We start from the raw sequence: 26791 nt of genomic DNA, 5'->3' as shown, positions 1-26791 counted from the left end.
CTCTTCACCCAACTCTCTGTCAGCCACAATAGATTTCAAAATAGTGTTGTAGGTATAAAGTCTCTGTCCTGTGATTTAATTTCTCCATCCTGTGATAGAATACTTTCTTCATTTTCGTACACATTGAACAGTTGCTTGTTTGTGTTTTCAGGCTTCTTCATGTCACTAAACAAGAAGTTACACTAGAAATCTGTTATTACATAGCTGGTTTGCACTTTAACCAAACCTTTGGTAATTCTTGCTTTTGGTCTCAGTACCTGATAATCTAGGAATTGAATGAAACCCGAAAAGGAAATTACCTGCACTTTCTATTAGTTTCTTTTTTAAAATGGAAAAAGTTACCTATCAGATGGACTAAGAAAGCTGCATGCATTCATTTAGACACTTAACATAGGCTTAGAGAAGTTAGTGCTTTAAATCTGTGTAAGAATCTGTATATAAATTGTGAGTCAAGAAGCTCAGTTCAATACAGTCTTTGGCAATTGGAAAGTTTTTGCTTTCTGCGATCTTTTTTTTTTTCATAAATCAATAAATTTGGGCAGCCAGTTAGCTTAGTTTGTTAGAGAGTGGTGCTCTTAACAACATGGTTGCTGGTTCGATCCCCACATGGGCCACTGTGAGCTGCGCCCTCCACAACTAGATTGAAACAACTGCTTGACTTGGAGCTGATGGGTCCTGGAAAAACACACTTAAAAAAAAATAAAAGTTAAAAAAAAAATCTTTAAAAATCAATAAATTTGTTATAACACGACCATAATTTGTATCCCCTGAATCATTCACTATGTAGCTCAGAGAAACTTGCTAGCCTGTTTCAAGACCATGTAGTCATCATCATCTAGAAGTTCTTTAAAGTCTCTGGGAATTTCTTGCCTATCTAATTTTAAATCGTTCTCGTGGTCCCCTGCTTCCTTAATGAGACGCTTGAGCATACTCTTAGAGGTACACAGTTCCTGTGTTTCCTGAGCTTCCTTCTTCAGCCTTCCCTTGAATTTGTGAGAGCCTCTATATCCATTCAGTAAAATCCCTTTTTGCTTAAATTAGCCGGAACTAATTGTGTTTGATATAACGGTCATTGACACAGAAATTAGTACCAGGAATAAGGTGTATAAATATTACTTACGTCACAAAAATGACGGATACCTATTATACTCTTCACCCAACCACAAACACATGGAGTCAGGGTTATTTCCATAAAATTATTGCCAAGTACAACGTGTGAAAAAAAACACAAAAAAACAGGCTAATTCTGCTTGGTGTAACATCATTACCTTATGATAACCTCACATTTGTCTGAGCTTTAATATGTAAAAATGTTGGACTTCAAACCACATTTGTTATATAGATGGCTGTATGTTATTCTATTTATGTGACCCTCGTGGCTTCTCCACTGTTCTAGGAATAAGGTAGAATATTAATAAATGCTCATTAATTGATCCCTGATCGAAAGTGAAATTGCTTTTAGTTTCCAAGTAATGTAATCTCATTCTTCCCTTTCCTCCTTAAAAAAAGGGAAAACTGGAGTTTTGGGAATTGGACTTCTCTGTTTTGGGGTTTGCACCGGAAGTAAGAAGCAGAGAGTGTTTTATTTAATTGATTTCATTTGGTTGTTTGCAGTTTTATTTATTTATTTTTTGCATGGCTTAACTGGTATTTTTATTTTATTTTTTAATGAGAGTTTAGTGGGATGACAATTGTTAGTAAAGTTAAATAGATTCCAGGTGTACAATTCTGTAATACATTATTTATATATATCACATTATGTGTTCACCACCCAGAGTCAGTTCTCTTGGTTGTTTGCAGTTTTAGATATTTCCATGGACAAAGACACTTGAGCGATTCTATCATGAGCCAGTTAACATTTTTTGGTCCTTTTACATTTCAGTCTGTCATTTCAGTGTGCTGTTAGAATTGCAAATATTTAGGCACAAACATTAAAATCTCACTATAGAGTCAGCTGATTATGCAATCGCAGGTAAGATGACACAAACATTAATATTTTCAGCTTTCACAAATGCTATTAGAAAGATGTAATTACAGCCTCATAGATTCATAGCAACTATTACTTGATGGCTCGGATGCCTTCGGAAAAAATGGGAGGAGGTCATACTGTGAGCCTTTGGTCTGTAAAATCATAGAACACTTGCTGGGTGAGATGAATATATAAGGAAATTCCATTTCTCTGACAATTTTTCCTTTCCTTTATCTTAGTTTTGTGATACACGTTCGGAACAACACCTAACATTGAAATAGCAACTTATATTTTAGAAAGGGATTTTCCTGTATCATTCTGTTGATCCTTAACATTCTATTGATCCTTAGCCTATGAGCTAAGAGGAATCTGAGTGATTATTTTGATTCCCAATTTAAAACTGAAATGCTTTCCTGAAGGTCCGTCATACTTTCTTGCTCATTCTTATATCCCTAGGATTCAGCACATGATAGATGCATAGTTGACATGGGATAAAAATTTGCTAAATAGCAAAATTACTGCCGCTCAGGGAGAGAATAAGTGGTCTGGCTAAGAACACACAGTTACTACCGTGTTTCCCCCAAAATAATACCTAGCTGCACCATCAGCTCTAATGCGTCTTTTGGAGCAAAAATTAATATAAGACCCGGTCTTAGCTTTTATTATGTTATATAAGACCAGGTCTTATATTAATTTTTGCTCCAAAAGACCCATTAGAGCTGATGGTCTGGCTAGGTCTTATTTTCGGGGAAACACGGTAAGTGATGGAAGCAGAGCTTTTTGATTCCAGATCCCACACTCAGCTTTGTACTGCTCATGCTCCAACAAGGGCAACTGAAGTAGCTTTCAGTGATGAGCTAAGATAAATAACATTTAAAATATTCAAATGCAGAGCTCTTAAATTGGATGGGGGATTATTTTTAGAGCTAACATTAAGTTCTGTCGTGTTCAAATGGAATTTTAAAAAATATATGAAATTGGAGAGGAAATCTTGAAGGCCATGTTAGTTTGGGGTTCATACTGAATTATCTCATTTCAGGGTTTTTTTGATATGAAAGCACTTTTCCATGTTGTAGACAAGGAAAAGTGAAGTTTACCAACCTGCATAATCCGTCAGGGTGGCCCATGTTGTCTTGTTCAGTACTGTGTCCAGCGTTTGGCACCATGCCTGCTACAGACTAGGTGTTCAGTTAATATTTGTTGACCGGGCAAGGTCCCGAAATCTACTGTAGTTGCTCCAAGCCACACCATCGTGAAGGTCTTCCTAATGGTTGATCGAACTATGTTGATCAACATACGCTGTCATCAGCGTAATCAAGTGGTTGACTTTAGTGATCCTCTAATCTAGCCCTTTGAAATGACTCTTGCTTGGCCATTTGACTTTCTGCCAGAGCAAGACTAAAACTGATAGTCTTGGTTCCTCCCTCCGTGCTGACTCTGAAAGTATTTATGAGGAATCAAGACGATTTTCTCTGAAGACCGAGTGGCTCCAAGGTAGGTAGTGTATGAAGGGTGAGGCCTGTAACTCAGTCCTGAGCTCCTTTCCTCTCAGTCCCACAGGCGTCTTCATAAGACTATGCTGCCTGAACACAGAATATCTCTGCATTTCAGACTTGTTCTTCCCAGAGTTAGCAGTATGTGGTCTCCATCTTTAATGCAAGATTGAAACCGGCCAGCCTTCAACCTGCCATCTTGCGTTCCCCGTTCCCCCTCCCACCGCATGTGTGAGGTAATTTGAGAGGTAATTCTCAGCTGGTCCATCCAAGACCCCCTGAGCATAACCCTAGTCCCTGCTCCACCCTCCCTCATGGCCCCATTTCCTCTCCAACAAGATGCAAGAAACTATCGTGAACCAAGAGAAACTCACCAAACTACAGGCACAAGTGCCCATTGGTGGGAAAGGAACTGCTGGCAGAAAAAAGGTGGTTCACAGAAGCTACAGCAGATGATAAAAATAAATAAATAAAACTTCAGTTCTCCTTAAAGAAGTTAGGAGTAAACAGTATCTCTGGTCTTGAAGAGGTGACTGTGTTCCCAAAGTAAGGAACAGTGAGCCACTTCAGGCATCTCTGGCAGCGAACACTTTCACCATCAACAGGCCACACAGAGACCAAGCAGCTGACAGACAGACTACCCAGCATCTTAAACCATCACAGTGCAGACAGACTGACTAGTTCAAGGAGACCGGTTCTGCCCAATCAATCTGAAAAGCACCACTTGCTACCGGAAAGAATGATGCTGATGAATTTCCAGATCTTGTGGAGAATTTTGATGAGGCTTCCAAGAATGCAGCAAACTGAACTGAGTCAACTTCTGAAGAAGTTACTAGGAGCTGCCATTGTATAGTATGACTGCTTTTTTAAAATGGTGTTCATGGGTCAGATAAAATCTTGATCTCTGACATTTTAAGCCCAAGCCCCTGGCACACTGCAGCTCTTTCCAGTTTTTGCTGGTACACAAATCACTCTTTGCAGCTAATTAAGCTGAAAGAGCTTGGCAATAAAGTTTGAAACAAAGATTAAATACACACACACACACACACACACACACACACACACACACACACAAACTGGCCAGCCCTCACTGGTAAATTGGAAATGTATTGCTTTCTCACATCCCAGCTCTAAATTTTCTACCTAACTGGGGGGTCAGGGTTTATATTCTAATTCCTTGATCATGAACACGCTTCCACATCCCCAAAGCACCTCTGTCTCTCCACAAGTGACATATACTCTGTTTGCCCATGTGAAACTTCTGTCTTCTTCAAGGCAATTGCGATTAGAAAGAAAAATTGTGACTAGATTTCTCACATACATTGTGAGAGTCTCATGGGCCAGACACCAGTGCTAGCCTGTAATAACCATAGGTAAACCATAGGAAGGAGCCCTGCCCGAGTGGAATTTATAGCCGGAGATCTCAGCCAGCTAGTGCCAGAGATGGAAACGTGGACAATTACAATGCAGTGAGATCATTTCTGCAATAGAAGAATGTACAAGGTGCAGTGGGAGTGGCAGATGGATGGAACCTGAGGGAGAAGAGACTCGGAGATGTGAAACATCGCGGCATGTTCAGGAAAGTCCAAATAGTCCTTCAGTTCATTGGTTTTCAAATGTTTCTGTAAACATATTTTGAGCATAGATTCTCCCCCACCAAAAGCACATTAATTTAACAGTTGTACCCATGTCCTTCCATTGCGATGCACTGTGTATACCATAAACATACACAAAAATAGAAATTAAAAATCCCTTTGGAGGTGAGATAAAGTACAGACACTCTGATATTTTCTGGCTGCACCCCAAAGGATGGTTGTAGACCTCTCCTTTGTAAGCTGCTCTCTAGACTCTAAGCCCCACGAAGAAGGCCAGGTATGTCATATTCGTGGCTGTATCTCCTATGTCTGGCACAGTTTCTGGCATTACTAGGTACCCAATCATTATTTGTTCGATTGAGTTGATTTTCAGTATTGGCAGAGAGATAGGCTCAAGTGATAAATTGGTGACAAACGTTTTTCAGCTTTACTATGAAGGAAGACCTTCATAGATTTTCCCAGGGCTTTGAGTTGAAGCTCTGACTCTCACTCTTCATCTTAGGGAGTGAGGGAAGCCCTTCATATAATTTCTCTGTGTCTCATGAGGGCATTCATACTGCTCAACAGGGTCAGTGATATTCCTGCACGTCACATGGCGCTTGTGGCGAGCGACTAATAAAAGTGACATTGTGAAGCACTTGGCTCTGATGAAAGGCCTACCAAAATGGTAAATAGCCCTTGTATGAGCAGCCAGAGAGAATGAGGGCCATTCTTCCTCCCACCATGGCTCTTCTGTTAATGATAACAACATCAGAAGCATATTTTTCTGTTTGACTTTTGAATCCAGGGATCTATGATGTTGTAGCAACAGAATTGTCTTTTTCAGATGGCAGCACACAAAACATAAGGTCTGTCACAGTGCCTTGCAACTAACAGAAGGCTTTGAACAAGATTTAAGGCAACATTTTTAAAGTGCAATTAGCATTTTAGTATAGATTAGTTAAGATTATATACTTTGAGGTATATAGAGAGCCCAGATTTCTTAAGCGATTCTCAGAGATGCCTGCATAGAGCATGTTTCATCTTTTCTTCCAGAATCATTCTCTTGTACGTATGCCTGCTGATACTATTTTGTCTTCAGTTACTTAGCCTGCAAGTATTTGTAGAGAGTGTAGAGGGGCAGCTTTTGTTTGTATTAAACAAGGTATCTAGAAATAAATAGCATGATTCCTGCCCTCAGGAAGATGACTTTTCGGTAGAGAAATAAAAATCCATGAATAAATGGAGGATACCTGAACAGAATATCACGAAGAACCCTGGAGAATGGGAGCAACGGTTTTAGAAAGGAGACATCCTTGTAACCTAAAAAAGAAGGAGATGGTTTCCTGCTGAGGTGGAACATAAGGAAAGATGAGTAGGTTTTCTAGAAGCCCAAGGGAAGAAGGATGGAATTCCTGGCAGTGGGAATACTATGGATAAAGGCACAGAAATGGGATAGACAGCATATGTGCCTGCTTGATTGGAGCAGAAACCTGAAGTTGGGAACAGGGGTGACCACGGTTGATAAGGTGGACAGGCAGAGTGAGGGAAGCTCACAGAGAGAGGGCTTTTATTGCTGCAACACGGACTCAGAGCCTCTGAATGTCCGTACGTAGGACAGGTGAGCTGGGCAGCAGCTTTGTATTGGAAGAGTGGAGACCCAGAGACTAAAGGAGGAGACTCTGGACTGGAAGAGTGGTTGGAAGGTCGATAAAAGGAAGTTTCCAAGGTGTCAACAACAGAACTTGACAACAGCTTAAACCTAGGGGATGAAAGAAATTTAAGTACAAGAAACCTTTTATGAGCTCCTCTCAGCACTCTGCCGAGTGCTGTCCTTAAGGAGTTCTTAGGTCAAGGTGGCTGAGAACATTCCTAGAAATCAGATGGTTGGGACAAGGAACGAGTTTAGTAGGAAATGATGATGACGAGAATCTGTGTGTTCATGGGTGGACGTAGGGTAGGGAAGGAAGGAGTAGAGAAAGATGGAAGCACTGAAATGATTGTTGACAGTATAACAGTGAATGCCAGGGATGGTCGTGCTTGTCTTGTCCTGTAGCTTTGCCACCTTTGCCCCACAGCACAGCTGCCTCTGGCCCATTGCCTCACAGAACTTGAGTAAACATGGCCCTTTTAGATTTGGCTCCTTGAGGCTGCAAGGTACTTTGGCCTTCTCCAAATTTCCTTCTTCTCTGGTGGTCTGGCTCCTTTGCGAAGCAGTCAGTGGACTCCTGGAGGGCCCCGTCCACCTGCCTGAGCCATACCTGTCCAGACCTACCTTGTTCCAGGCAGCAGACAGAGCTTGAGCTACAACTCAGATGCCTGCTGTGTACACATTCTGTGAAGATTAGCACAGGCTCTTCTTGAAGGAAGAATTATTCAACATTTCTTATCCAGAGGAACAAAACACACACCCAGGTGGTCCAAATACGCCTTCATATTAATAGAAAGGCAATGCCAGAAGCACTTTGAAGTGTTGCTGAGTATGTACAACCTGGGTGGATAGGTATGCGGCCACCAACGGGACCAAGACTAGAGGCTCAAGTTTTGCATTCCGTGCTGTGCTAAAGATTCTTTCTGTCCGGCTGAAAACAGAGATGAAAACCCAGTCCCTTATACTAACTGGTTATCACTCACCATTAGCCCTGCGCCAGACACTTTGGGAAATATGAAAGAAGAGAGAGTTTTTGACTCCTATGATTTGTAGGATAGTGGACGGGAGAATGAATGCAAATAAGAGTAAAGTATTACAAAGTAATATGTGGGTAAACGTGAGCGTTATAGAAACTGTATCACAGAGGAGTTAGGGAAACTGGACCATATCTGGCTGGATGAGAGAAGACACAGTGGAAGAAGGTTGAGGTAAGCTAGACCTTAGTGGATGGCTAGGAAAAGAAGGGGAGCATATCCTCAAAAATCATACATTTCGGGACAGAGGCACAAACGGTGATGCATTTAGCTCAAACAGGAAATAGAAGAAGAGGAAAATAATGATGGATCGATTCAGTTTTAATATAGAGACTTTGACTAGTGTGTGTATGTGAGTCTTATACACATAGAATGCAGTTTTCATTTTGAAGAAACAATACCTGTTTCAGTTACATGGTCCTTGAACTACAGAAACTAGTTCACCATGAGCAGTTGTTTGAGTTATGCCTGGTATGCAGTTGGGGTTCAATAAATGTATATGAGTTGAGACACCTTTTACAAGCCTCTTCGCTGGAAGCAGCCTTTAATAGACCTGCCGATGTCCCTGACAACACTTTCGAGAGCCTGGAAATATTTTTAACCCCGGAGAAACCTTGCCTATCCTCATGTTATATATACTTGCACACCCAAAGCCTGTGGCATTTTGGCGGCTGCCGCATCTGTCCTGGGAGCTGAAATAGATGAGTGCAGTCCTAGACAGTATTTGTGCAGCATGCTTAGCACAAGGCTCTGTGATGTAGTCATCCTTGTTTGGAAGCCCAAAGGAAAGGAAATTGGCTGTTTTGTGTTCTCTGGCCTTACGGTTTGCGGTAGATCTTTTCAGTACAAAATGTGCCCCAAACAGCCTGTTCTGTTTTGATCTCAGGAGTGAGGATTTACCCTGGAGGCTCTTCAGGGTGTCCACAAAAACACAGACGTTACCGTTGAAAGAGATTTGAGAGATAAATCTAGTCAGCTTCCTCATTTTTCCGATTAGGAAACCAAATCAGGTCCTAATTGGTCAAGAGCCCTCGCCCGGGTCACGTTGCCTAGACAGAAACAGTAACTGCACACTACCCTTTAGGTGGCCTGATGCGTCCCAGAGACCACACAAAACTTGCCTTTTGATGGTCCACCCATGCTGGGTTGTTGTGAAGTCCGCTTTCTGAGCCCCGCTTCTGCTTTGGGCATCCTTTCCCACCAGCAGGACCAACCCTTCCTCTTCTTCCTTCGGAATCATGTGCCTTCCTACTTTAAACTTCCTCCTAGTCACAATGGGAACAGATTTCATACCTTCCTTTATACTTGCTGCTTAACTGGTTACATTTGATACATGTGAGCTTGTCACCTGTTCCTCAGCCAAGACCTGCCTTAAAAAAAAAAAAAAAAAAAAGAGTTTTCTGACTTTTTATTGGATGGAAGGCTGTGCTCCTGCTCGAAGAGGGGTGCGTGTCAGTGAGCAGGTGGGGAGACCCATTGAAAGAAGGAGGGGATCTAAAAATGATACTGTAAGTCTGGCCAGGGAGTTAGTTCATATGTTAGCCTTGTAGGGTGTTTGCAAGGTGAGAGGCTTAGACTCATAGATTCCTGATTTGTGGGGCAGGGCACTCCAATGCCTGGAAATGGACTCCTGGAGAGCATGTCTCACCTTCACCACACCCTGACCCACAAAGGTGTGCTTGATCAGCACACACCTGACAGACCGCTCTCCTCCCTGCCTCCTCCCATCACCCTCTTCTTCTTTTTCTTCCGTCACAGCATGCTGGCTCTGTTTCACTCCAACCCAATGGTTCGCAAAGTGTGCTCCCTCCGAAGCAGCATCAGCATCCCCTGGGCACTGGTTGAAAATGCAAAATTCTTGGGCCCACCTCCAGATCTGCTAACTTAGAAATGGAGGAGGTGGGGCCCAGCCATCAGTGGTTTAACAAGCCCTCCAGATGATGTCACTGCAAGCTGGCTTTGAGCGCCCCTGCTCGCACCTTCTCTAACTTGAATCTCTGCCTCAGTCTGCAGATCTCCTGGCACCGATTTTTCCTGTTCCACTGAACAATATTTTAGTTACTATGCCAATGATCTTTTGTAGTTAATCTTTCTCTGTATTTTTTTTTTCTGTCCTTTGTCTAAAAAATTGGCCCCGAGATTATTTCTTCTCCGGGAAAAACATTCAGTTTCCAACACTAAACGTTCAGTTGCAATGCAGTGTCTTCCTCAAGGTGCGAGTGCCGTCTGGGTGTTACCAGAGATGATTTGCGAGGCTGTCGCAGACAGAGTCCAGACCAGCTGTCTCATCCGTGGGCCACTCCTCGATAAAGTGCTAGATTAGCAGCAGTAGCCTCTGGGCTACTGTCCCACAGTGAAGTTCAGCAGATAGTTTGGTCAGAGTGAGGGGGCCAAGGTTAAAAGTCCCAGTGGGAAGAATGTGGTCAAGTCACCTGGCTTCTCCAAGTCTCAGTTTTCCCATCTGTGAACCAGCGATGTTAGGGAGGGCTTGAACTAAACAGCCTGAAAGTTCTTTCCGGCTAAAACAAGTCAGTGATTTTTAGATCTCCATTTGGTTCTAGCAACACTCAAACTAGTTGCCAGCCCACACTGGTTGTTCCGAGTGCCAGAGACACTAAGCAAATTTAGTGTAAAATTCCTGCGTCTGTACTGCAAAACAATGGTCAGCAACCGTGGACCGCGCTGGTTCTAAAAAGTGACTGAAATGCCTATTTATTGGCTTCTTGATGGTGCATCTGGCAAAGTCAACAAGGAACTACATTATATAATAATAACAGGGGTAAGAGTTCACACTGAGAGCTTATCATGTGTGAGGCACTTTACATAGAGTCATTTAATCCTCACAATATGTGACCTACATTATTATTCCCATTTTATAGATGAGAAAGCTAAGGCATAGAGACATTGAATGCTTTGTCCTAAGTTACACAGAGCATCATGGCTGGAACTTGGGTCTGGCCCCACAGTTCTGCTATGAGTGAATGATGAATAGTACATGACGAGGGCAGGAAGTTAATTTCCTAACGTCCCTATTCCTACCTTAAAACTGTACTTTCTTGTCCCCCACTTGTGGCCACCTGAACAGGACCGTTTATTGGCCCTGTGCCAGGTCTTGGGGAACAGGGGACAAGGGAGGGATATAATGTATGCTCCAATTTGAGAACCACTGTTGTGAGTGAAGAGCAAATCCCTGTTCTGGGGAGGAAGGAGTCGGGACTCAGCGTCCTTCATTACAGAGGAGGCATGATGGAGCCAGCGGACCAGGATCAGAAGCCATCACCGGCTGTAAGAGCGGCCCAGTCCTTTAACACGATAGCAAGGACCTTTACCAGCACTGGCCCTGTGAGTCACTCTGTGTCCTTGGCGAGTTCCAGAGGCCATTCTGGGCTTGTTTCTTTACCTATAAAATGGCAGTTAGAGGCCGATACCCCTGGGTGTGGTATGTAAACACATAATGACTTGTTAGAAAAAAAAAAAAAAATCTTGGAGCTTCTTGGAAAGGCGCTGTACCAGCAGGAAGAGTGCCCGCTCTTCTGACTCATCCCAGGAAGCGATCAGAGCTGGAGCTGTTGATGCCATCATAGCCCTTTGTTCCTTTAGAACAGGAAACCCCTGAGGAAAAAGCCCAGGTGGAAGAAGAATGCAGTGAAAATCTCAGGTCTAATGAGATCAGGAAGGCTGACGTAGGGACCTTCCCATCTTGACCCTGTATTGACCTCTTGTCTCAGGGATCAAATGAGAGATTTATGTATTCATTCATTCATTCATTATTTATTTTTAAAATTTTCAATTACAGTTGACATACACTGTTACATTAGTTTCGGGTGTACAACATAGTGATTAGGCATTTATATACCTTACGAAGTGATCACCCCGATAAGTCTAGTACCCATCTGGCACTGTACATACTTATTAGAGATGAGAGATTAAAAAGGGCCTCATGAACTTTTATGCATACGTCATTAGAAAGTGTTTGTTAGATGTCACACATGAACTGATGCTGACGGGTGGTATCGTTCACCAGGTCCATTTCCTGCCCCGTTCCCCGCCCCCACCCCCAGGAATGTCATCTCACTTATACAATATTTATTGGCTCGGTGCAGACATGAAGACAATGTGATGACTTCTTTTGTAGGCACTTCTGTGAACCCCATCTGTATTTACGTCAGCAGCAGTCTCTGTACGATGTGTACATTGCATAAATTTTCAGCTTACCCATGGAACTTTAGCATAAGTAGAATGTTGTCTCCTTCTGAGCCGGTAGGAGCATCAAACAGGCAGAAGACAGGTACTCCTGCCCCTAAAAGTTTGATGGCACAGAACGCGCTCTCAGCTTAGAAATCAGAAGATCTGGGTCCAAGGCCTGACTCTGTTCCTTATTAAACATGGGACTGGATCACGTCACTTTAATTTTTCTGAGCTCGCTTCCTTATCTATCAAACCAGTGTGCCAGTGCCTTCCTAATGCACAGGGATATCAGTGCAGCTCCCCTCTGACAGTGTGTGGCTCCATTCAGATGCAAAGTATTACTGTTATTGTTTCTGCTAATACTCCATCATGATTTCGGATATAGTTCACGGTTTACGGGACTCAGAATCAAATATACTTCCTTCCTGGGTGTGTTTACCATCTCAATTCATGGCGATGGCAATACACACAGTGTGCATGGGATTTTGCTTTGTTCTGACTTGACATTAAAGCGGGAAGGGCTCTGTGTAGAACTGACTTTGTTCCTGATTTACAGAGCCATTGCTTATAGCCCTCCAAAAGGAGTCTTGCTGGTGTAACATTTGACATTACCACTGTAGCAGGTGTTTACTGCAGCTTTCTGCAGTGTGTGTGTGTGTGTCTGAGACAATTCCTTCTGGCTCTCCAGAATCACATGTTGTCTGTTTATGTTAACCAATTCTACTTTCTTTCATTCCTATCGCTGTCTGTATTTGCTCTGTTGTTCTGATCAGGCTGGGAGAATTCAAGCGTCTTCTTGAAGCAAAACACCATGAAATATGTATTAGGATCCCATTTCACATGCAAATATAAATATATAGCCATCCATGTAGGTGAACATAATCAAGTTTTGCAAGAATACAGATGCAACTATTAATATTGGGTTCCTTCGGGAAGTGGGGTCAGGGAAAATTTCAAATGCACCCCCAAATAGATGCAGTGGTGTAGCAAACTCCTATGCATCTGTGTTCTACCTTCAACAATTATCAATTCATCATCAGTTACCCAACTTCATATGACCCATATTTGAATTTTGTCATCTATCATGAACATACATTATTTTGATCATTTGAAATTCTAATTATAAAATAAATCTAAACATTCAAAGGAAATACAATATGTTAGATTTCACTTGTTCCTGTGTTGTTGTTTTTTTTCCTCATCCTTTTAGACGCGGGGCCTTTCAAGGATAGGTGATTATGAGTGATTTTCTCTAAGTTCTCTGATCCCCAGGGACAGATATTGGCTGTTGCACAACATCTGGAAAGGACAAAAGCTTTGGTTTAAAGCACATGTATGTCAGAGCTATGGCCCAAATCACAAGGCTCACACTGTCAGCCCCACTGTTTGGCTTGCTGCGTTTTTTAATTAAGCTGTTTACTTTGGCTGAGATTTATGACGCTGTATTTAAATGAGAATCTGTAGTTTCTGTCTCCCCCTTTGTTCCCTGGTTTCCACAACCTGCTGCAGTTTTCTGCAAGCTATTTTCAAACAACAGTTTCTCCACTTCTTATCAGATGGACGGTACTTTTGTGGGGATTATTAATTAAGGCCCCGCCCTCCCTTCTGTAGTGTTTGTTCTCCTTGGGCTAGAAGAGGAAATCGTCTGATGCAATTTCAGCAGCTGGTTAGCTGGACAGGAATAGAACATTACAGAATCACCTTGACTCCAAAGCCTGTGAGCCAGCTGTCGGAAAGGAATGATGGCAAGGGGGGTTTTGTATTGAAATTCCTTAGCCGGTGGGATTCAAAAGGCAGCTAAAAGAGAGATGGTTATTCTCCCCAGTGGTGCCGTGTGGATTGATGTGACTGATGTGGATTGATCCTGAGTGCATAGCGTGCACCCGTTGATTGTTTTCACATCAGTGAAGCTCTATCCCCTACAATGTGCCAGGCACGAGAACGGCAAAAATAAATCAGCAACTCTCCTTTGCTATTCCTGACCTTATTTAATTGTGATACCGTGGGATGAACGCTTTGGTAATGTCATTAAGATATTATGGGAGAACGAAGGAGAGAAGGTTGTTTTCTGGCTTTGGAAAGCTGGGGGGAGGTGCCTTTCAAACTGAAGAGGAAATAGATTTATTTATTTATTTTTTTTTTTGAATTATTGAAGGCAGGAGGAGGGAGCAGAGACATGGAGGATGAGGGCATGAAAAAAGGCCCAGAGTGTCCAGACAGCAAGGGGGTAGTGCTTGTGGTTGGGAGGTGAGAGAGGAAACCTGGGGTTGGGGTGGACTGTCTGTAGAGCGTGCTATTCCAGGAGACACGCCTTAGAACCCGGATGGGGAGGTCCTTGGGGGTCCAGGGAATCGAGGCTTCGGCAGCTACCTGAAGGGACCGCTCTGGTTATCAGTAGGGCGTGCATAGCTTAGAAGAGGAACGGGAAAGCTCTACAGGGCCAAGGTGCTCCGAGTTGTCTTTTGCCATCGCATTTCCAACTTCAGGGGCTCTTTCTCTCGCTCTCTCAGCTTGGCTGTGCTGGCCTGCCCGCCTCCTGCGCGGCCCATTTCCGTGTGTCTTCTAGTGTGGGGATTTTTAACCTTGGTTCTAGGAGTTCCATGTAGATAGACAGAAAGATGTGGAGGCTGTACGTGGGAGAACTGAGTGGGGAAACCGGGAAATGCTCTGGACATGGCAGCCATACGCTTTTGGAGCCAGAGCGCCCCACTTTGCTCTGTTTTACACATTGACATCTGGGTAGGTTCTACTTCAAGAACGTGTTGCATGGCACAACTAGAGTTTGAAAACTTCAACTCTAGTTTAAATCTTGGAGGGAGCCCTTCTGCGTGGCTTCGCTACGTACTGTCACTGGAAGTGGGGAGAAAGAATTTTGTGCTCCTGCTCTCCATGTTGAATTGCCCGGGGGCAGGGGCAGGGGTCTCTTCCAGTCAGTTGTGCCCCATGCAAGGAAAACAGGCGGGGCTGGGGGAGGTGTGGGGGAGCAGTTTGACATCAAAGAGCGTATTGGATGTGGCGGATCATGAAACTGATGGGTCCAGGCAAAATACTGTGTTTAAAGTGTGGCTCACAGCCGCTCACTCAGCATTTCATGGAGTCTTTCTACAGAATAGTATTCCATGAGAGGTTCAGCGAGGCAAAATTTTCGTTTTTAATGAGACTCTGAAATACTGCGTACTCTATCCCCATTTTGGAGATCGTCATACATATAGGTGTATTAGAACCCCTGAAAACTTGTAAGGGGGTAAGGTTAGTTCAGATAAAAGGAAATACCTTTTTTAAGCACACACACACACACACACACACACACACACACACACACCACACAGAGGATTAAATGTCTGGAAATTGATTATCCTAGAAGTGAAAGCATAAATAGTTTTCTTTATAAAAGACTTAGATCAATTCCGTGTAATACATGGTTACTAAGTTGTGGGGCGGGAACTCCTACTAAGTTAGTGAGGAGCCTCCCTACTTTTAAAAAAAGAAAAATGGTTTCATTTCTATTCGTGCCCTTGTACATTCATTTGTTCACCAAATATTTATTAAGTACCCACGGAGCCAGGCAAAACACTTGATTATGTGTTTGCAGTATAAAAATTCTTACCTCTTTATTGGGATACTTTTTCTGGACTGTGCAATTTTCAGTGCTCATTTTTAGAATACTCTGTTTCTGACTAAAAGAGACAAAAAGATAGTAACACAGTTGCTGAACATTTTTAACCCCTGGTAACATGTCTAAACCTATCATGTTCCTGGCTATTTCCTGGATCCAAAGTTCTTTCCCCTCCATCATGCTTCTGCTCAGTTTTCTAAACACGGCAATGTACCAGGCTCTCGTGGGTCTGAAGGGATTGTGTCTGGTGCTTCTCCCACAGAGCAGGGTGGGAGTCCGTGGGAATCAGGCATGCTCAAGAATTAGCACCACGGGCAATCGGTTGGTTCAGTGGTTAGAGCATGGTGTTCATAACAGCAAGGTCGCTGGTTCGAGTCCCACATGGGTCAGTGAGCTGCACCCCCACACACACAACTACATTGAAAAACAACCACTTGACATCCTGGAAAAACACTGTTCCCCAGTATCTCCCCCCCCCAAAAAAAAGAATTAGCACCAAGCTCAGGGTTCATAAAAGGACACTAACTGAAAGGTTCTATTCTGTAGTATTTAAAGATAAACATTACCTAATATATTTTTTTTTAAGTTAGAAAGTTTACAGGAGCTGAACCTCCTCTTTTGGCTCATCACCTATTCCTCCTTCACCAAATTATATGGTAGCTTATTCCACATTTCAATTTCTAAATAAATTGGTCTTCATTATTCCTGAATTCCTGACAGACATCACATCTGAGAATTAATGTTTCGCATTCTGCCACTTGGAGCCCGTTAAACAAATTACTCGGTGCCATTGCCACTGAATTCATTACCAGGATTCATGTGTTGACTTTAGCACGCCTATGTGAACATGTTTTTATGTGTTTATTAGGGCTCATATATTTTCTTAATTAATAATTACAACTTTACAGTGGTATCACTTGTGGTTTTAACATGACCCACCTCAGGGAGCTGACATGACAATGAATGCCAATAAAAGCAGTTAAAACTAAGCCCAGCACATAGTAAGAGCTCAAGTGCTATTTTTATCTTTATTAAGGAGCTTTGTGACAGTGTGAGGAGGTAATCAAGGTGGGTACCATTTTCCCCATTTTCCCAATGAGACTCTGATGCTCAGAAATTTGATCATCTGGAATTACTCACCATGTCAGGAAGACAGCCAAGTCTTCATATCCTAGTCCTTTCCTCATAACTGACCTTTTGGGGTTTTGTATTTCTTTCTTTTTTTAATTTATTAAAAAATATTTTTGTTTGTTTTTCAATCACTGTTGACATTCGATATTATTGTATAGCATAGTGGTTAGACATTTCGGGTTTAGTCTTTCACCATGTCGGGGGGATGCAAACACTCATGCCACAGCAGTTAGTTACGTCAGCATTTGTGAAGCTGCTTAGTGCCATCCTCGGTATATACTAGGGAACACCGTTCAGCCTATAACAATGTCTCGCAAGGAAGAGAAGCTTAGCCTCAGAGCTCCAGCCTAGGCAGTTTCCTACTCACAATTGCAACCCTTGGGATTGCAAGGTCCGCTGAAGACAAATCGAGGAAACTCTTTTTTTTCTCTTAAAGGCAAGTTTAAGACTCTTTGGGAAAAAAATCATTGAGTTCTGAAGGGAATAAGGGAAGGCTCTGTGTCAACCACTTTTCCCTATGATCATCCATCAGCCTGTAAATAAATTGTATTTGTCCAACAGCTTTACTCCATCTTTCCTGGACTTTTTGCTTATCCCTCCCTAGTTAGAGGCAGCGTGATGTGGCCATTGGAAAGCTGGACTCAGAAGTGAGGCCATCAGGGTTCAAATCTCTTTCACTACTTGTTAATTGTGTGGTCTTAGGCAAGTCACTGTATGTCTCTGAGGCCTCAGTTCTTTTTATTGTAAAAAAAATAATAATAAGAGCAAGAGCGAGAGAGCGAGAGAGAGAAATCAATAGTAACTTCTGATGAAGTTGCCGTGAATATTAAGTGATTCCATCAATATAACATGCTCAAATTAGCTGCTGGTACCCAGCAAGCCTCACAAAAGGATTGACTGTTGCCTGTCTGTAAACGGGGCCTGCAAAAGTAAGGATCTTTGTGTCTTTTCCGATGTTTGTCTCTAATGCCTAGAAGTGCCTAATAGGCAGGTAATAGACACTCATTCATATTTGTCATATGAATGAATAAATGCATGCAAATATGGTGGACCCTGAGCAATCTGTGATAAGAGGAAGTACCTGGTTTCAGCTGGAGTTTTTGTTCGTTGGTTGATGGAATCCATAAGCCCACACTGGTAGAGCAATAAAGAGAAGGGATGAGGCAGGGTAATGGGGAGAGAGCTTTTCTCAGTCTCCTGAGTGGCAGGAAAGCTCTAAGTTGTCTATGGTTGTTTTTCCCTCCCACTTACCTGGATCACCTTTGGATCTGAGGGTGGAATCACTTTCTGGGGCCTCTGGGTTATGTCACCATGGAAATCACCCACTGACATCAAGATATTTGAATGGTGCTCTGGTGTGTTTAGAGCTTCCGTTTTGTCACTGCTCTCTGGGATTGGTTTAATCATTTGTGTTGTCATCAGGATTCCTGAAGTGATTGCCAAAATTTCTTTCCAGGCTCAGGCTGCATGAAGAAAAGGTTATTAAAGACAGGCGACATCATCTCAAAACCTACCCAAACTGTTTCGTCGCTAAAGAACTGATTGACTGGCTGATTGAGCACAAAGAAGCTTCTGATAGAGAGACGGCGATTAAACTCATGCAGAAATTAGCCGACCGGGGCATCGTTCATCACGGTGAGTGAGGTGGCGACAGTCAAAGTCACTTGAGAGATGAAGGACTACAGCTCTATTCCAGATGCGAACCTACCCATTTCCAGAATAAAACATTTTCCTTCGTCTCCTCCGTGTACCGCTGCTCAGTTGCATTCCCTTCCTCCCTCCAAGAGGCACATGGGTTCATTTCTGTGGACTTCCTTACACTTTTCTGTATATGCATCTCTTAGCAACATGTATTGTTTTAAATAATTATAGAGGTGCGTGTTTGTTCTTTGGCACACGTTGTTTGGGAGAGTCATCCCAATGATAGTGGATCTCCTGTTTGCTCATTTTTATTGCTATGTATGCCGCGTTTAATTACGCCATGACCCACTCATCCATTCTCCGACTGATGGGCGTATACGTTGTGTCCAAGTTGTTGCTGTCACTCTTCAATGGTTCAGTGAACATTCGGGCCCATGTCTCCTTGACATCCCTAACCTTGGCCAAGAACTTTCACATGCGGTTATTCCCTTGGGCTGGAATGCCCTTTCTCTTCATTTTGCTCATTTGCTGCCCATTCTTCAGGTCTCCACTTATATGCAGACTCTTCAGAGAAGCGTCCGTTCCCCAAAGTTAGGTTACTGGGGTACCAGGTACTCCTTCTTTGGGCTCCCACTGCAGCATCGCATCATCTCTTTCATAGCCCTGTCACACCATATTTTAATTACATGTGGCCATCTCTACCTCACTCGATTTTATATTCTTTGAGGCTGATGGCTGCCCCATTATCATGCTCAAGAAGAGTGTGTGGATTGAGTGATTAATTGAGACATTTTTTATGGATGATGAGGAGGAGGAAGGTGATACCTAATAATATGAACACTTATTCTGTTTGCGCTACTGTGCTAAATACGCTACATGTATTACATCACATAGTCATGTGCTTGAGAAATTAGGGAGAAAAACAAATCTTAATTCGCAACTTAGTTTGGTTGATTAAATAATTTTTTTTTTCTTGTTTGTCTTTCTCTGTATATTGTGTTTCAGTGTGTGATGAGCACAAGGAATTCAAGGACGTCAAACTCTTCTACCGCTTTAGAAAGGATGACGGCACCTTCCCCTTGGACAATGAGGTGAAGGCCTTCATGAGAGGACAGAGGCTCTATGAGAAGTATGTTGCACATGAAATTCCCCAGTGTGCTCTCAACGTGTAGAGAGAAGCAGGGCTATTTTAGTCTTTTATCATTTTGACTTCAGCCTGGCTCTTCCATGTGGGATAGTTACATAAGTGTTCCTTTAATAATGAGAAAACTTCCTCCCTCATTTGCTTCTCTCCATGCCAGAAATTAAGTCATGAGATTCTTAATAAAGAATTTATTTAAATAGTGTTTTTTTATATATTTAGGTCGATTTGACAAAACCCCAGAAGTGAAAATAAAAGGCTGGAGCTTGATGTTTGCCATCAAATGATGCAGTGGCTCTTTCTCTTTTAAATACTGTTGTATAACTTGGAGGTTTAGTCTTATGAACGCCTAGAGACACAGTGTCAAGGACAGAGGAAGTTCAAGTTCAGATCAAAAGATGAGTTGTTAGGGAATTTCAGATAGTAGGATGGTCTAAGAGAAAGAATCTCTGAGCCCTTTGGAAGACAATTTGGTTGGTGCGTCTTGAATCTCTCCAGTGGTCTGTCTCTGAGCTGATCTGCTATTTCTGTGCTCCCTTCCCCGTCCTTCCTTCCTTGTTTGTTTTTTACTCCCAGGGCAACCATTAGAGAAAGTTGTGCAGGAACAATGACACCCCCTCCTTAGCTATGGCTGCCTTTATAAACAAAGGCATGCAAAAAAATAAAAACAGGCATTTATTGTGTAGAAGAGCCTACGCTATGATGGATGGGTTGGTGCCTGGGGAAGAGGGGCCCAGGTGGTCAGATTAAGTAGCAGGATGGTTGAGAGGCAGACAGTGTTTGAGTTCTAGCCCTGTCACCTTACCTTTGTAAACCCTAGTGTCCTTTTGTATGACCTGGGAGTGGTACTATCACCTACCTCCTAGGTGTTTAGTGCTGTGCTGTTATGGAAATTAAAAGAATAAACTGTGTCACGTACTAAGTATTCAGCTCAGTAACTCTGGTATGTTGTCAGACCCCACTGATGAAAACCGTTTCAGATTTAACATGATATGGATGACCACCCTCCATTCTGTCTCTCCTGTGCTCTGCCTCTGTCCTAGTTCTATTCACCTCTGTTTCTGTAGCTGGTATTGTCCAACCACTTAAGGTCCACTATGTACTAGGTCTCCTATCACTTGCTTTCTATATCAAAGTATAGGAAAAAACCCCATCTCCCTGACTCACATGAATTTGAGTGGAAGGGATCCATCAACACTTCCATTTGTCTATTTGAGTGTACATACATGTTTTGTTGCTGTTTTCTTTTACTTTCTTAGTTCCTTTTAGAAAATTCTAGGTGGTCTTAGGTATTTACCATGGTGGTCCCTTCAAACTACAAGATTCTATGTTGTCAAAGACACACTTCTCATTTCCATGGAAGGAAGCTGGGGGTTCTCTAACCCTCTTCTCTAGCTATAGTTTATCTCTGGGTAACCACACTGTGGGGGTTAGGGTTAGCAATGACTGAGAATGTCTGGTAGAGAACTGTTTTGCTAATGGGATGGATATAATGGCAAGACAAAAATAAGAAAAGTTGAAAGAACGTTGTCATACCTTCTGTAAAACAGACTTCACCTCTAGCCCCACCTGCTGTTGCTTCTCGCCTTATACCTTATGTGCTGTTCACACTGAACTGTGTCACCAGCCTATGCTCCTCTCAGCCTTCTGGCCATTTACCAATTCACGAATTATACAAGAAAAATGTACGGAGCCCTTACCACATGCCAAGCACAGCTATAGGCATTGGAAATGTGTCCTGAACCACAGGTGGACAAAGCCTCTGCCCCCATCATTTTAATTAAAGAGAGAGGCATTCAATGGATAACACACAAAGAGGAATGTGGTAGAATACAGGTGGTTTTCAGTGCTAGAAACAAAAGTAGACTTACTGAAGGTAGTGAAGTATTTTAGATAGGGGAAGGGACAGGAAAGGTGTCCCCGAAGAGTGATCTTTGAATAAAGTGAGCCTGGAGGATATTTGGTAAAAGAGAGTCTCAGATGGAGGACACAGCAAGGATAAAGGCTTGGAAGCAGGAATGTGCTTGGCATATTTTGTGACAGTAAGGAAGCCAGAGTGTCCAGAGGGCAGGAGGAAGGAAGGGGAGAATAGTGGAAGATGAGTTGGGGCCAGATCATATTTGGATCCTTAAGATCATGATAGGAATTGAGGGTATTAAGTATAATGGGAAGCCATTGAGGAGTAGAGAGCAGAGAAGTGGCATTCTGATGTGCGTTTTGCATTTGCTGTTCCCTCTGCCTAGAAGACGCTTCATGCTACTCTGATCCCTTTCCCTAGTTCACTCTGACTCTTTCTTGCTTCATGTTCTATATGACCTTTTCTGGGAATCCTTCCATATCCCCTTAGGACTGAATTAGGTGCCACAACTGTGTGTGTGCCCATCAAAGAGCCTCATTAAGATTCTGTCTTTGTTTATTGCATTAGATCATGAAACTTAAGGGTGGGGACTACGTTATCCTTTTTTGTATTTCTGATGGTTTCACAGGTGCCTAGCCAATTGCAGATGGTTAGATATTTGCTGAAAAGTATATGAATGAGCTCTTTGATCCCTGGATGAGTTGTTCAATATTGCTGGACTTTTTCTGGGTGCAGTTGACTTCCCAGTCCGTAGGGTTCAGTGTCTCAATTTCCAAGTAAATTTATTTCTTCACAATGCTTGTGAAATTAGCACTAGGAAATGGCATTTAATTAGTACTTAGCCTTGTATGAACTAGCTGCTACCTCACAAATCTCACAAAGGCCCCTACTTTTGGTTGCTGGAACATGTGTGGAACAAACTTTGGGACCTTTGAAATTGATGGTTCAGTTTCCCTATTGATCATTTTTGTTTAGTGTAATGATTTTTGTGCCTTACACGTAATTATTTTTTATGCATTTTCCTTGTTTCCCTGGCCATTTTTCCATGAATCTCAACATGTACTATTAATTTGTAAGTTTTGGATACTTTCTTTAATTAACATTAAGAAATTCATAGTGGTGTGTTCATAGCTCCTCTTTTCAAATACTTCATTCATTTTAGAATTCAAGTTTTTTCTTGTATTATTTTAGCCAGAACTCTTGTTTAGGATATGTCTAACATTTGTGAAAAGTCTTGTAAAATACATATGTTCCTTTCATTGTTTTCCTTTTAAGAAAATAACAATGGATAATAATTGTTGGTTGCTAACTGGGTATTAGACATCCTGATTTATCCATTTTATTTAATCATCATAATACCCCCTAGTTAGATACTATCCATTTTATAGATGAGAAAAATGTGGCAATGTACCTAAGGTCAACTCACTAGTAAAAAAAACAGCTAGGATTTGAACCCAAGAGCCCAGAGCCCAAACTTATTGCTACTAGGCTATTAATAAATCTTTTTTGTTTCCTTTAGTGGAGATTAAATGAATGAAATCAATGTTGCCTACAAAATGTAGATTATCTTATAATGTAACATGGAGTTTCTAAATATGGAATTGTCTGTAAATAATTTACGGAGAATATTCCAGAATTCTAAAGTAGACATTGGCAAAAGAGAGTGAAATGATACATTTCATTGTAAACCTAGATGGTGTTCTATAAATGTGATGAAAATAACAATGCCTTTTATTTGTAAATTAAGTTCCTCACAGCTTACATTAGATATTTTATAGTAAATAGTGATATAAAATAGATGGGGCATTATGGGATGGCATCTGGGACCCAAAACAGTGAAGTCATTTCTGGGTGATGGTGCTATCGTTTAAGAGGAACAGGGTCTCACTTGCAACCAGGGTGTCAGGTGTGCAGGTTGCTGTTCTCTCCACAACCTCCCACCAGCTCAGAGGGGCTGTCTGTGTTGTCAGTATTTCCTTTTTGCTCTCCCCTTGTTTGTTTGTTCTGTGTTATTAATAGGACGTTGTCAAACTTGGTGGTTTCTGACTGCGGTTTTGCTGAACCCTGATGATATTTGGGGCTCCCTGGCTTTCAAACCCGTAATGGTTGGTGTTTCTCAGTCTGCTATTTTCTAGCACAAATCGGGGTCTCAGAACAAAGTTCAGTGACTCTGCTACCTCTTAGTCTCTTTCTCACGCCAGTTGCTGTAACCAGGGGTACTTGAATGAGTGGTAGTTCAAGGTCAGACGCTGTCCCTTTCTAGTTGTCCCAAGGTGAGGAACGTGACAGGTGAGCTAGTGACATGAATTTTCCCATGTCATAGGTGAGCACCGGTGTGGGCTTTGGAGTCACACAGCCCTGGTCTCCAGTTGCAGCCTGTGACCTTGAGCAGTCTGTTGAACCTTTCTGAGCTGTGGTCTTAAATGGAGATAAGGCTGGGCCCACTTGGGAAGACAGTTGGAAGAATTAAATAAGATGCAGTCTGTACAATACTCAGCATAGGGCTTGGCACAGAGCGGTGAGGGCCCCAGAAATATTAGCCGCTGCTATTAGGATAGCAAATAACAATATAAGCAAATGATACCTATGATTCTTATTATCTTATTTTAAAATGTAACATAGTGTTTAAGAGCCTAGGAGCCAGGCTACCTGAGTATGAATCCTGGCTCTGGTCCTTGGGGCATGTGGCTTCCCCTCTCTGGGCCTCCATTTGCCCATCAGGTAAATGGAAACATTCACAGTATCGACCTCATAGACTTCTTGTGGGGATTTGAATGAACGAATACATAGAAGCACCCAGGACAAGGCCTGGCTCAGAATATGAGGTATCCTACTGCTCGTCTCCTGCTGCCGGCTTGAAGGGAATATGAGAGAGACGGCGTGTGCTCCTGGATCAGGGCCCAGACTTTGTCATTTTGAGGAATTAATCTGAGCACGTCCAGGCCACAGTGCACTTCCCTCAACAAACTTTCGTCAAACCTTCACTGTGGACTGAAGCTATAAAGAAGAAGGCATGACATCTTTCCAGGAGAAGCTTAAGAGTTTCCCACTTAATGCTGCGTGGGCACAGATACCCCACACACATAGCACATCAGCCTAGCGCACATTCTTCTAAGCAGTACAAGTTTTAGTTTTCAGGTAAAGCCTTTCTAAGCAGGATAACTATCCGTAACTGGAACAACACGGAATCTGTGTACCCTGTTTTCACGTGGCAGAAGATATTTGGGGTGCATGTACCAAGCTACAAAACCTGATTATCTTTCAGCAGTTAGCAAAATCTCTCTCTCTCTCTCTCTCTCTCTCTCTCTCTTTCTCTCTCTCTCTCTCCTCCCCCCCCATCTCATTGTGGTTTTAATGTGCATTTAAAATAAATCTCTTTTAAGAAAAAGTTGCGCTCAGGATTATCAGGTGTGCTCTATACTGACAAACATAATTAGTTGTAAAAGAGAATATGAGTTTCAGGTACAATTTGGACTTTCCTAAAACTACTAGTTGAAATGTACATTTCATACGAACCTTCATTTCATCTTCAGACACGTAGAGGAGACTTGTCAGTTCTAACTTAACCTCAGTCTTAATATGGAGTTAAAAACTTTCTAGGTCTGGTTCATAAAAACATTAGTTTAGTTTTTCATCTAAAAGGCCTTTGGTTTACTCAACAACAGGAGTGTCTCTCTCCAGCTACTAGCAGTCCATTTATTCTGCCTCTGAGTGTCGACCTGATTGAAGAATTGATTTAAATGCCTATATGCGATTCGATCTCTATTGAGTCCCCACTGCTTCCTTTATATCCTCTTGTCCATAGGACTGAAGAGAAATAAAAGGGAGAAACTGTATGTAAAGGGCTAAAGCCCTTTTGTGTGTTTAATCTTATCAGAGGTTTCTCTACCCTGTGCCCCTGGGATCTTTTTCCTGCTCCCTCCCAGCGCCTGGCACAATAAATATTTGCTGAAGGAACAAAGGCCTCTGCGGGCTGTGATTGCGGTGAGCTGCTGAGCTTGTACCATGAAAGAGCTGCAGGGAGTTTGCTTTTAATGACAAGCAGCAATAACCAGAGGTTTACCTTGTCTTGCCTCTTCAGCATTTACAAAGCATCTTATACATCAACACATTTGATCCTCTGTACAACTCTGTGAGTTATACCCAGTAGGCACAATGAATCCTACTGTAGAGATGGGGGACATGAGCTAGAGAGACGTTGAATGACTGATGTCACCCTAAATCATCAAGCTGGAGTAAGAGAAAAAAGTCTCCAAGCATTTGACTTCATTGTGTTCCATCTCTGGTGTAGACATGCTTTTCAAACTGCTATCCTGAGTTCTGCAAATTGATTCAAATTTGGTGTTCAAACTTGTTTTAATTATTTTTCCAAGTTTACTAAAAATACTTTCTAATATAAATATTATGCACAACATTTTCATTGTTTATTTGTGCTGCCCAATTAGTAGCTTCATAGAATCTTAGACTAAACATTTCCTGCCTTCTTGGTCTATGTGGAGAGTGTCTAAAGATTGCAATGTAAGTGGGTTAAAGTTGTTACCTTTTGCAACTGCTTGACTTTGATACAACTGTATCAAAGGGTTGACTTTGATACAACTGTATCAAAGGGTTGACTTTGATACAGTATAACTAATGTCAAGAACTGTTAAGAGTCTTGGGATTTTACCCTACTTACAAGCCAACAAATTTGCTTGCCACCATTTCATGGGTGCTGGCAGAAGACATGAGACCCCTGGGTTAGGGACAAAGGACAATTTATTACCTTCAGCAGCAGTAATAACTAAACTATCATCATTTTCTGGAACCAGTTTCCCACGCCTTAATTCCCACAGAATAGCATAGCGAGGTCTAGATGATACCGGCCTGGGTTGGGTTATAGAAGAGGAATTCCAAGCTTGTGGAACCTGAATCTTTTGTAATAGTCTTCAAGCAAACCTGCTCTCTGGCCCAGAGGCAGACCTTATTTCTATTATACTGGACAGTAAGCAACTCTGCCCTTCTGCTCTGAAAGGAGGCACTGCCTTTATCTTCCAAATCTTCATTATGCAAACTTTCTTGAAAAGACAGAACATAAGTTGTCAGTGGTTCTGCTTAACAGGTAGGAAGAGATGTGAGAGACCCACGGAGAATTGTCTCCAAACAACTAAAACAAAAGGCACAAACTAACTGGATTTTGTAGTTGATCATGGGGGGGAAACAATTTTTCTCCCCACTTCTCTTATTTCTCTCTCTATTTTTTTGTGTTAATCAAAACTATCTTAAAGGTTTCACTGTTTAACTTTTGTAAATAAATTTTGTTATAAACATGAAATTGAAAACTGGAATTTTCTAAAGGATTTTATTTGAGAAAAGAAGGTAGTTGTTTAAAAGTTTTGAAACTATGCTATTTTTAAAGGGCCCCCATCTCTCTCTTTTTTTAAATTAAAGTTTATTGGGGTGACAATGGTTAGTAAAGTTACATAGGTTTCAGGTGTACAATTCTGTATTACATCATG

General features: G+C 42.1%; 1 protein-coding gene and 1 pseudogene across 1 annotated transcript in view; both read left to right on the top strand.

Annotated features, from left to right (window-relative positions):
• The window catches only part of DEPTOR (DEP domain containing MTOR interacting protein), a 130493-nt gene that overhangs the window by 20821 nt on the left and 82881 nt on the right, over positions 1-26791 (top strand). The window contains exons 2-3 of the mRNA XM_074317021.1: positions 18113-18291; positions 19303-19426. Of these exons, the coding sequence (XP_074173122.1) occupies positions 18113-18291; positions 19303-19426 (303 nt within the window). The remainder of the gene's footprint in view (positions 1-18112; positions 18292-19302; positions 19427-26791) is intronic.
• On the top strand, positions 3434-5143 carry LOC141567836 (transcription factor BTF3 pseudogene; annotated as a pseudogene).

Source organism: Rhinolophus sinicus, linkage group LG12 (genome assembly GCF_036562045.2).
Source record: "Rhinolophus sinicus isolate RSC01 linkage group LG12, ASM3656204v1, whole genome shotgun sequence".
NCBI lineage: Eukaryota > Metazoa > Chordata > Mammalia > Chiroptera > Rhinolophidae > Rhinolophus > Rhinolophus sinicus.
This window is presented reverse-complemented; position numbering and strand designations above follow the sequence as displayed.